This window comes from Hypanus sabinus, chromosome 5 (genome assembly GCF_030144855.1).
Source record: "Hypanus sabinus isolate sHypSab1 chromosome 5, sHypSab1.hap1, whole genome shotgun sequence".
Lineage (NCBI taxonomy): Eukaryota > Metazoa > Chordata > Chondrichthyes > Myliobatiformes > Dasyatidae > Hypanus > Hypanus sabinus.
Genome location: NC_082710.1, coordinates 87,927,191 through 87,939,875, shown reverse-complemented (window position 1 = coordinate 87,939,875; position 12,685 = coordinate 87,927,191). Strand labels below are relative to the sequence as shown.

Sequence of the window (12,685 nt, the reverse complement as noted above, 5' to 3'; positions counted from 1 at the left end):
AGACTTAAGTGCCTACAGTGAGGTTGGAACTACTGCCATGAAATCACATTTGATCACCAAAGCTGATTGTAGTCTGCATGGATTCATTTTGAGATATTTATCAGGAGAGTGTGTACGCAGGACCTTTAGCTTTGTTGAGGATCTCTCCCATCCATCCCATAACCTCTTTGAGCCCCTATAAACAGGCAAGAGGTACTCTAGAATTAGGAGGGCTGTTAGGATGGGAAACAGCTTCTTCCCCCGTGCCATGAGACTACTGAACTCCTTGGCACTATTTAGTAGCACTATGAAGAACCAAGTAGCATTATTCTGTTTACTATTTAACTGTGTCATTAATGTATCTTCTGGAATATGTTTTATTATTTGTCCATTTATTTATGGTAATATTACTTTACTGTGCTGAGTAGCTTGGTGTGGAGGAACATTGCTTTATTTGGCAGTATACATGTATACAGTTAAGTGACAATAGCCTTGAACTTGAAGTTGAAGTTGACCTGGACATAGTCACTTCATATAAATCAATAATGATTATTATGGAACTAGGGAGTAATTTTGATTGTTCTCCTGGATTTTGCAGGACCAATGATACAGGGATCCTTTCATACAAAGACCACTTGCCTGTAACTCAAATTATTATTGGAGATATTAACAAGGTGAACTCAGAAGCCATCTTCAAGCTTGGACCGTTACGATGTCATGGTGATGGTAAGTATCCATCAGTTAATTTCAGTAAGTTGTTTCTTGAAAGTTTGGATAAAAATGATGGTAGCAGACTTTTCCCTAGTGTAAGGGGGTCTAAAGCTAAATAGCAAAAATTATTGTGAAAAGAGAAAGGTTTGTAAATGATCTGAAGAGCATCTTTTCATGCAACAGGTGTTGAGTATACGGACTGAGATGCCAGAGGAAGTGGTTGAGACAGGTAATATGGCGTATTTAAGAAGCATTCAGATAGGTATATGGATGGTTCTTATTCAAACATCTCTTGTTTTTTTTTTAAGTTAACAGTAAGTTTGTTACCACTGGGATTCTTAACTGTGAGGTTTTTGCAGCTATATCATAAACACCCCATCAACCACACTCCACTCACCAACACCTTGAAAAATCCTTGAAAAATTCTATCAAATTAGTTAGACAAGATCTCACCTTAACAGAACCATGCTGACTATCGTTATTCAATCCCTCAAAGTGCAGATTATTTCTGACCCTCAGAATATCTCCAGTAATTTCTCTACCACTGATGTTAAACTCACAAAGCTGTTTTATTTGGCTGATCCTTTCTGGAATGAAAGTACCACATTTTCTGTCTTCCTGGAACATAAACTGACATATGTGACATAACTTCCATGGACAGAGAAGATGTGGAAGTTTCCATTAGAGCCTGGCAACCTGTACACCCTGCTCCCATTGCAGCCTGCGAATTTTCTCAACAGACACTGGGGTCTCATCCACTTTTGATAAACGTCTATATATAGATGCATAGTGGGGTGTATTTAAACTGGTTGCATCACAGCCAGATATGGAAATACCAATGCCCAGGAATGAAAAAAAGACAACAAGAAGTCAGAGGTGCAGCCCATCACAAGCAATACCCTCTCCTCCATTGAGTAAATTTATATGGTGCACTGTCATCAGAAAGCATCATCAAAGATCTCTGTCAATGTAGACCATGCTCTCTTCTTGCTACTACCATCAAGCAGGAGATACACAAGCCATAGTGACCACACCGCCAGGAACAATTATTACCCTACAACTTACAGGCTCTTGAATTACCATGGATAATTTCTCTCATCACAATTCTGAATTGATTCTATGACCTGCAGACCCATTTTCAAGGACTCATTACTACTCTGGATCTCATTATTATTATTTTTTTATTTGCACTTTTTTTTGCACATTGTTTGTCAATCATTGTTTAAATAGCAAAAAAGTTCCAAGTACGGGTAATCAACTATCAGGGTTCAATTCCCAAAGCTGTCTGTAAGGAGTTAGTATTCTCCCAATGACCATGTGGATTTCCCTGGGGTGCTACAGTTTCCTTTCACAGTCCAAAGGTGCACTGGTTAGGGTAAGTAAGCAGTGGTCATGGTACAGGAAGCATGGCATCACTTGCAGGCTGCCCCTAGCACACATTCAGCTCATTGATGCAAACAATGCATTTCTCTGCATTTTGATATTTCAATGTACATGTGACGAATAAAGCTAATCTTTAAATTTCTAATCTTTAGAATATAGCACTGCGCTAAACATGATACCAAATAAAATATATCGCTTCTGACTCTACATGGTACATATCCTTTCATTCCCTGCAAATACATATGTTGATCAAACAGCCTTTTAAATTCCACTCTCAAAGTTCATAGTTCAAAGTCAACTTATTGTTTTGGTACATATATGTCACCATATACAACCTTGAGGTTCATTTTCTTGCGGGCATTTACAGTAAATACAAAAGAAACATAATAGAAACAATGAAAGCACACACAACAAAAGGCAATAAACTCAGAAAATACAGAGAAAGGAGTAATTGTGGCGACCCACTTCCTAGCGCACTCGAACTGGCTCACAAATAGCCAGCGCGCCGGCACAAAGGCCAAGTCCGCAACAAAGGGAAAAAGCCTGCGGGGGTTTTTGAGTACGTGTCCCTTGGAGCATCCGCGCCCGGGGAGGGCGGGATGAGGGAGGCTTTAAAGCAAGGCTGTGAAGTTTGAATGAAATCATCTTTAATTGCAGTTTACCGACTCCATGTCGTTACTTTAGCGTTGCGTGTAGCACACCGCTACAATTGGTGACCCCGACAGTCCAAATGATTTTTGGACCGGAGATGACCGATGCCGCATCTGTTCATGCGGTTTCATTGAAACTGCCAAGCTTCTGGGCGCTGTGACCTCACCTATGGTTCCAGCAAGCAGAAGCCCAATTCCACGTTCAGCAGATAACCTCAGAGGACACACGTTACTACTACGTGGTGAGCTCCCTCGACCAGAACACAGCGGCCCAGGTTGTGGAATTTGTACAGTCTCCCCCAGCGGACGGCAAGTACACGGAATTCAAAGCCCTGCTCCTCAGGACTTTTGGACTCTCATGGCGCGAGCGGGCTGCCCATTTACTGCACCTGGATGGCTTGGGAGACAGACCGCCATCGTCTTTGATGAACGAGATGCTGTCCCTGGCCGGAGGACACAAGCCCTGCCTCATGTTTGAGCAGGCATTCCTGGAGCAGCTGCCCGAGGACATACGCCTGCTGCTGTCCGACGCGGATTTCAGCGACCCCCGGAAGGTGGCAGCCCGGGTGTACTTGCTGTGGAAAGTCAAGAAGGTGAGTGGGGCGTCCATCACACAGATCACCAGGCCACGCTCCCAGCAGCAAACCAGTCCAGGCCAGGCCGCAGAGCCCGCTAACCCCAGAGGCAGGGGTGGGGAGCCCAACGAACAATGGTGTTTCTACCACCAGCGGTTGGGCACAGAAGCCTGCCATTGTCGCCCGCCCTGCCAGTTCCCGGGAAATGCCAGGGCCAGCCGCCGCTGATGGCTACAGCAGTTGGCCTTCGGGATAGCCTCCTGTATGTGTGGAACCAGCGGTCGTGACGCCGTTTTTTGGTCGACACCAGTGCCGAGATCAGCGTCTTACCTCCGACGAGTTACGACACCCGCAACAGGGCATTGGGTCCCCCCCAAGGGCTGTAAACGGCAGCACAGTAAGGACCTACGGCAGCCGTACAGTGCGGCTACAGTTCGGCTCCAGCCAGTTCACGTCGGACTTCACACTGGCCGCCGTAGCCCAACCGCTTCTGGGTGCGGATTTTTTGCGGGCTCACAGCCTACTGGTCGACCTGCAGAGGCAGAGACTGGTCCACACCAAGACCTTTCAGACTTTCTCCCTGGGTGCAGCCCAGTTGTCAGCCCCTCACCTCAACTCCATCACGCTGTCCGACAACGACTTCACCAGAGTCCTGGCGGACTTCCCATCGGTTCTGGCACCGCAGTTCACGGCAGCCATGCCCCGACACAATGTACAGCACCACATCCCGACCCAGGGACCACCCCTCCATGCCCGTGCTCGGCGGCTTCCCCCGGACAAGCTCCAACTGGCGAAGGAGGAGTTCAAGAGGATGGAGGAATTGGGGAACATACGGCGGTCCGACAGCCCATGGGCCTCCCCCCGCACATAGTGCCCAAAGCAACAGGGAGCTGGAGACCATGCGGCGACTACCGCAGGCTGAATGAGGCTACCACACCGGACCGCTACCCGGTGCCGCACATTCAGGACTTTGCAGCAAACCTGCACGGCGCACGGATCTTCTCCAAGGTAGACCTCATCCGAGGATACCATCAAATCCCAATGCATCCAGACGACATCCCTAAAACGGCTCTCATCACCCCGTTCGGCCTTTTCGAGTTCCTCTGCATGCCGTTCGGCCTGAAGAATGCCGCACAGACGTTCCAGCGGTTAATGGACGCGGTGGGACGCGACCTGGACTTCGCATTCATCTACTTGGATGACAGTCTCATAGCTAGCAGCAGTCGTCAGGAGCATCTGTCCCACCTCCGTCAACTCTGCGCTCGACTGAGTGAGTACGGTCTTACAATCAACCCCGCCAAATGCCAGTTCAGCTCGACACCATCGACTTCCTGGGCCACAGGATTACTAAAGACGGGGCAACTCCTCTGCCCGCAAAGGTAGATGCAGTCTGCCATTTCCCCCGACCCACCACGATCAAAGGCCTTCAGGAATTCGTAGGTATGGTCAATTTCTACCACCGCTTCCTCCCTTTAGCTGCCCGAATCATGCACCCCCTGTTCGCCCTGATGTCGGATTCGGGCAAGGACATTGCCTGGGACGAGGAGTCCGCCACCGCTTTCATTCAAACGAAGGAAACCTTGACGAATGCCGCGATGCTAGTGCACCCCAGAATGGTCCCTACCGCCCTCACAGTGGACGCATCTAACACGGCAGTCGGTGGGGTACTGGAGCAACTCATCGCAGGTCGCTGGCAACCCCTGGCGTTTTTCAGCAAACACCTGTGGCCACCCAAGCTCAAATACTGTGCTTTCAACTGGAAACTGTTGGCGCTATACCTGGCAATCCGGCATTTCAGGTACTTCTTAGAAGGTAGGCCCTTCACTGTGTTCACAGACCACAAACCGATTACCTTTATGTTCACGAAGGTGTCAGACCCCTGGTTGTCCTGCCAGCAGCGCCATCTGTCCTACATCTCTGAATACACGACGGATGTCCGGCGCAGCAGGCAGACGAGGAGATCCCGAGTTACAGAACAGCAGTCTCCAGTTTGCAGCTCCAGGACCTCCCTGTAGGCCCAGGTGAGAGGACCCTACTCTGTGACGTCACCACAGGCCAGCTCCGTCCTGTTGTCCCAACACCTTGGTGGCGACGTGTTTTCGACTCCATTCATAACTTGGCGCATCCCTCCATCAGGATAACCGTCCGGATGGTCTCCAGCAGGTTCGTTTGGCATGGACTCCGCAAGCAGGTCAGTGAATGGGCCAAAACGTGTATGTACTGCCAGACGGCCAAGGTGCAGTGGCACACCAAAGCCCCACTGCAGCAGTTCCACCTCACCCGCCGGCATTTCGACCACATTCATGTGGATATCGTGGGCCCCGTGCCAGTGTCGCGAGGAGCGCGGCACCTCCTGACTATCGTGGACCGGTTCACAAGATGGCCGGAGGCGATCCCGCTCACCGACAGCACCTCCGAATCTTGCGCCCGGGCACTGATCGCCACCTGGGTGTTCCGCTTTGGTGTACCGGCCCACATTACCTCCGACAGAGGTGCCCAGTTCACCTCCAGCCTGTGGTCAGCTATGGCCAGCCTTTTGGGGACTCAGCTGCACCACACCACTTGCCTATCACCCACAGTTGAACAGACTAGTGGAGCGTTTCCACCGTCACCTAAAGTCGGTTCTCATGGCCCGCCTGAGCGGAGCCAACTGGGTGGACGAGCTTCCCTGGGTTCTACTCGGCATCCGCACGGCGCCCAAAGATGATCTGCACACCTCGTCGGCCGAGTTGGTGTACGGCACACCCTTGGTCATCCCCGGGGAGTTCATACCAGCCCCAGGGGGGCAAGAGGAAGATCCCGCAGCAGCCCTGGGCAGACTACGCGAGAGGCTCGGTGACCTGGCCCCCATACCCACTTCACAGCATGGGCAGCACCCGACCTGTGTACCCAAATACATGCAGAACTGTAAGTTTGTGTTTGTACGAAGCGGCGGTCGTCGGCCACCGCTGCAACGGCCCTACGATGGGACGTTTACTGTGCTCCGGAACAACGGGTCCACGTTCGTGCTGGACGTTGGGGGGAAAGAGGAGGTTTTCACAGTGGACCGCCTCAAACCGGCCCATGTGGACCTGGCGCAACCAGTCAAGTTTCTGGCACCGCGGCGCAGAGGCCGACCTCCCAAACAGAGTCCGACCCAGACTGTGGACATTGGGGGTTGTATTGCCGGTTCTGGGGGGGTTTTATGTGGCGACCCATTTCCTTGCACACTCGAACCGGCTCACAAATACCCAGCGTGCAGGCACAAAGGCCAGGTCCGCAACAAAGGGAAAAAGCCTGCGGGGGTTTGTGAGTCCGTGTCCCTTGGAGCATGCGCCCGGGGAGGGCAGGATGAGGGAGGCTTTAAAGCAAGGCTGTGAAGTTCGAATAAAATCATCTTTAATTGCAGTTTACTGACTCCGTGTTGTTATTTTAGTGCTGCGTATAGCACACCGCTACATAATAATAATTAATAAATAAATAAGCAACAAGAATCAAGAACATGAATCATTAAAAGTGAGTCTACAGATTGTCCATGCATTTTGGAATCAGTTCAGTGATGGGGTGAGTGAAGTTATCCCCTCTGGTTCAGGAGCCTGATGGTTGAAGGACAATAACTGTGCCGAACCTGGTTGTGTGGGAATTGACTTGAGGCTCCTGTACCCCCTTTCCAATGGCAGCAGTGAGAAGAGAGCATGGAATGGATGGTGAAGGTCCTTAATAATGGATTTTGCGCTCCTTTTACATGTACTCAGTAGTGGGGAGGGCTTTACCCATGATGGCCTGGGCCATATTCACTACTTTTTATAATCTTCTCCTCTCAAGGGCATTGGTGGTCCCATACTAGGCCGTAACAAGTCAGTATGCACTCCACCATACCTCTATAGAAGTTAGTCAAAGTTTTTAGATTCATGCTAAGTCTGCGCAAATTCCTAAGACAGTAGAGCTCATATCCACTTCTACCACTACCCTTGGAAGCCTCATCCACACATCTACCACTCTCTGTGAAGAATCCTGCTCTGCACCTGACCTTTTCAAGCTCCCGCTCAACTGAAATCTAATATCATTGCTTTTAACTCATTCAGCCACTTGTTCCACTTCCTTTATATTTTCGTAAGGAACAGAAAGAAGCCATTCAGACCAGTAGGTATATGCTGGCTTTCATATTTTTTTATTTTATTTAGAGGTACAGCGTGGAATAGGCCCTGCTAACCCTTCGAGCCAAGCTACCAGGCAATCCCTGGCAACTGGATTTAACCCTGACCTAATCACAGGACAGTATGCAATGACCAGTTAATCTGCCTTGTATGCATTTGGACTGTGGGACAAGAGCAGAGCACCCAGAGAAAGGCCATGCATTCCATGGGACAGTGTACAGAGACTCCTTACAGAGGATAGCAGGATTGAATTCCAACCTCCGACACCTACAACTGTAATAGTGCACGCTAACCGCCATACTACCACGGCTCCCAGTCAGACCTATTACATCCTATCTCCCGGCAATCTATTCCTGTTAACATGAAGATCAATTCCTTGCCAATTCTCCATCATTCACCTACATTGGGACAAAGTACAGTGGCGAATTATCCCAATAACCAAATATGGCTAAACTGGCAGCACTCCATCTCCTGTTTCAAAATCTTTTCAGTTCCATTTATTCTTCAGTCATAAGCCTGACTCTTTTGCTCACTTTTGCAAACTGCTGAACTATGAAAGCTGCACCTACAAAACAGATAAGGTTGTTAAGAAGGCAGATGTTGTCTTGCTTTTCATTAGTTGAGGATTGAATTAAGAGCTGCAAGGCAATGTTGGAGCTCTATAAACTGGTTAGACCACACTAGGAATATTTTGTTCAGTTCTGGTCCCGTCATTATAGGAGGGATGTGGAAACTATAGAGAAGATGCAGAGATTTACCAGGATGCTGCCTGGACTAGAGATCAGGTCTTATGCAGATAGATTAAGCAAGCTAGGGCTTTTCTCTTTGAAGCAAAGGGGGATGAGAGGTGACTTAACAGAGGTGTACAAGATGATGACAAGCAGAGATTGAGTGGATAGCCAGAGGCATTTTTCCCAGACAGAAATGGCTAATGCTAGAGGGCATAATTTTACATTGATTAGAAGGAAGTATAAGGGAGGATGTCAGGGGTAAAGATTTTCCCCAAAGAGTGGTAGGTGTGTTGAACACACTGCTAGCAGTAGTGGTAGAGATACATAGATTAGGGACATTTAAGAAACACTTAGATAGGTGCATGGATGACAAAATAATGAAGGGCTATGTATGAGGAAAGGGTTAGATTGATCTTAAGAGTGGTTTAAAAGGCCAGCATAACATTGTGGGCTGGTGAGACTGTGCTGTGCTGGAGTCTAATTTCTATGTTCAAAAATGCTGGAGATACTCAGCAGGACAGGCAGCATCTATGGAAGGAAATAAACAGTTGACTTTCTGTCCCAACCCCTTCATCAGGACTGTTCAGTTCCTTGAGCATTTTGTGTATGTTACCCAAGATTTCCAGCATCTGCAGAATCTCTTGTGTATCTGAAGTGTGCAAGTTCCTGTTTGTGAATGAGGCAGTAAAGTATTGATCAATCTGCTCACTTGCGTTTATCTGAATGTCCCTGTGGCACAGGTCCCTGGACAGGAAAGATGTCAAAGATATAGACAAGCACAGGGAAGGGGACTAGCTCAAGCAGACATCATGGACAACTGGGCTGAAGGTCCTTGCTCTTTGTTTTCTAAGTCTAGGTCACTATGATTCTATCTTGAGAAAAAGTGTGGAATTGTCCTGAGCTTTGGAATTATCCCAGTATCCTGTCTGATATACATGTAACTCCTTTTCCCTGACCAGCTACTTTCTTACTTTATTACCAGAACTTCATGGAATTTTCATCCCAAAACCTTCCAAACTAATACAATCCCGTCGTGTACACTCACATACTGAAATTCAGAGCCTCAGATACAAAGACATCTTTTTCAAAAAGAGATCAGGAAGAACTACTTTAGCCCTAGGGTGGTGAATCTGTAAATTTTATTGCCACAGATCGCTGAGGAGGCCATAAAACCATAAGACGTAAGAATAAAATTGGGCCATTCAGTCCATCAAGTACGCTCCGCTGTTTCATCAAGAATTCTAATAGATTTGTCAGGCAAGGTTTCTCTTTGCAGAAACCATGCTGACTTTGATTACTTTATTATTAGTTTCCAAGTACCCAGAACCTCATCCTTAATAATGGACTCCAACACTTTCCCAACCACTGAGGTTGAGCTAACTGGCCTATAATTTCCTTCCTTTTGTTTTCCTCCCTTCTTAAAGAGTGGAATGTTGGAATGTAATTTGCAATTTTTCAGTACTCCGGGAACATGCCAGAATCAAGTGATTCTTGGAAGATCAACCTCTTTCAGAACTCTGGGATGTAGTCCATCTGGTCCAGGTGACTTAACTATCTTAAGACCTTTCAGTTTGCCTAGTACTTTTTGCTTTGTAATAGCAATGGCACTCACTCATGCTCCCTGACCCTCATAGACCTCTGGCATTCAGTGAGTGTCTTTCACAAAAATACTGAAGCAAAGTACTTGTTAAATTCATCTGCCATTTCTTTGTCCCTCATTGCTACCTCACCAGCATCATTTTCCAGTGGCCCAATATCAACTCTCATCTTCTTTTTATTCTTTTTATAACTGAAAAAACTTCTCGGATCCTGCTTTATATTATTCGCTAGTTTGCCCTCATATTTCATCTTTTCCCATCTTATAGCTTTTTTAGTTGCCTTTTATTGGATTTTAATAGCTTCCAATCATCCAACTTCCCACTCACTTTTGCTACCTCATATGCCCTTTCCTTGGCTTTTACAGCCTTTGTCAGCCACGGATACCTAGCCCTGCCATTTGAGAGCTTCTTCTGTGGGCCATATCTATCCTGTGCCTTGTGAACTATTCCCAGAAACTTCAGCCATCTGTGCTCTGTTGTCATCTCTGCCAGCATCCTCCTCCAATCCACCTGGGCAAACTCCTCTCTCATGCCTCTGTAATTCCCTTTATTCAATTGCATTACTGATACATGTGAGTTATGCTTTTCCCTCTGAAAATACAGTACTCATTCAATCATATTATGATCACTGCCTCTTAAGGGTTCCTTTATGTTAAGCTGACTAATACAGTCTGGGTTATTACACAACATCCAATCTAAGGATAGACTTTCCCTGAGTAGGCTCAAGCACCAGCTACTCAAAGAAGCATCTCCTAGACATTCAGCAAATTCCCTTTCATGTGATCCAATACAACCTGATTTTCCCAATCCCCTTGCACATTGAAGTCCCCTGTTACATCTGTGACATTACCCTTATTACATGCCTTTTCCAGCTCCCTTTGCAATCTCAATCCCACACCTTGGCTACTGTTTGGAGGCCTGTATATGATTCCCATAATGTGTGCTTCTTTTCACCCTTGCAGTTTCTTAGCTCCACCCACAAAGTTTTGTTAACCTCTGACCCTATGTCACCACTTTTTAAAGACATAATTCCATCTCTTTCCAATTCAACCAGAACACTGCCTATGCCTTCCTACCTTTCCTTTCGATACAAAATATATCCTTTGATGTTAAACTCCTAGCTATGACTCTCTTCCAGCCATGACTCAGTGATGTCCACAACAGCATACCAACCACTCTCTAAATGTGCCACGAGTTCACTCATTTTATTCCGAATGCTATGTGTATTTAAATACAACACCTTCAGTTCTACATTCTTTGCCCTTATTTTTGCAACTTAAATCTTTGCTCTGTCTACAGTTGTACCTAATCATTGGCTTGTCTTTCTTTGCATTCATATTACATAATCTACTTGTAAACCTGCTGGCTCATCCTCAGCTCTATCATAGTGGTTCCCATCTGCCTGCCAAATTATTTTAAACCATTCCCAACAGCTCCAGTGAAACCTATCCACAAAGATATTGGTCCTCCTCAGATTCGAGTACAGATTCGAGGTGTACAGGTCACACCTGCCCCAGAAGAGGTCCCAATTATCTAGAAATCTGAATCACTGCCCCTGATCCAATTCTTCACCCTCGTATTTATCTGCCACCTCATTCTATTCTTATCCTCCCTGTCGCATGGCACAGGCAGCAGTCCCAAGATTGCTACCCTTGAGGTCCTGATTCTCAGCTTCCTTCCTAACTCCCTGTATTCTGTTTTCTGCACCTCCTCCCTTTTTCTACCCATGTCTTTGGTACCAATATGTATCACGACTTCTGGCTGCTCACCCTCCCTTTTCAGCATATTGTGTACGCGATCAGAAACACCACTGACCCTGGCACCTGGGAGGCAAGCTACCATCTATGTTTGCTTTTCACATCTACCAAATCACCTATCTCTCTCCCTGACTATAGAGCCCCTATTAGTGCTACCATCCTCTTCAGTTCACTGCCCTTCTGAGCCACAGATACAGACTCAGTGCCAGAGGCTTCCCCCATGTCATCCCCTGGCCCAATACAGGTGGCCCCCGCTTTTCAAACACTCACTTTACAACAACTCGCTGTTATGAAAGACTTACATTAGTACCTGTTTTTGCTAACCAAAGAGGATTTTTGCTTTTACGAGAAAAAAGACACCTGCTTTATATGTGTGTTTACCCTGAGAATGACTGTGAAGCCTTGTGCAGGCAGTTGTTTGCGCATGCGTGTACGTGCGTATGCATGTAAGTGTGTATGCATGTGCGTACGTATGCGTGTACATGCAGATTTTTTTTCTCCAAATCGATTTTGGCTCGCTGCCTTCCCGAGTTTGATAAGTGAAACTCCACCGTACATACAATATTTCTACTTTATATAGGGTGTAAATTTGTCATATCATTCCTGTTTTTATGATATGTTTGTGTTATTTTAGGTTTTATGTGTTATTTGCTTTGATTTGGTAGGTTATTTAGATTTACAACAATTTAGATGAAGGCATTGAGAATAACATCAGCAAGTTTGTTGATGATACTAAGCTGGGTGGCAGTGTGACATGTGATGAGGATGTTAGAAGAATTCAGGGTGACTTGGATAGGCTGGGTGAGTGGGCAGATACTTGGCAGATGACGTTCAATGTGAATAAGTGTGAGGTTATCCACTTTGGGAGTAAGAACAGGAAGGCAGATTATTATCTGAATGGTATAAAGTTAGGTAAGGGAGAAATACAAAGAGATCTAGGAGTCCTTGTTCATCAGTCACTGAAGGTGAATGAGCAAGTACAGCAGGCAGTGAAGAAGGCTAATGGAATGTTGGCCTTTATTACAAAGGGAATTGAGTACAACAGCAAGGAAATCCTTTTGCATTTGTACAGGGCCCTGGTGAGACCACACCTGGAGTATTGTGTACAGTTTTGGTCTCCAGGGTTAAGGAAGGACATCCTAGCTGTAGAGGAAGTGCAGCGTAG

The 12,685-nt window shown here is 46.7% G+C and overlaps 1 protein-coding gene across 1 annotated transcript in view; it reads left to right on the top strand.

Annotated features, from left to right (window-relative positions):
* Positions 1 to 12,685, top strand: part of LOC132394766 (contactin-associated protein-like 5) — a 1,222,641-nt gene that overhangs the window by 810,732 nt on the left and 399,224 nt on the right. Inside the window, exon 15 of the mRNA XM_059971174.1 lies at positions 578 to 705. Coding sequence (XP_059827157.1) covers positions 578 to 705 — 128 coding nt within the window. The remainder of the gene's footprint in view (positions 1 to 577; positions 706 to 12,685) is intronic.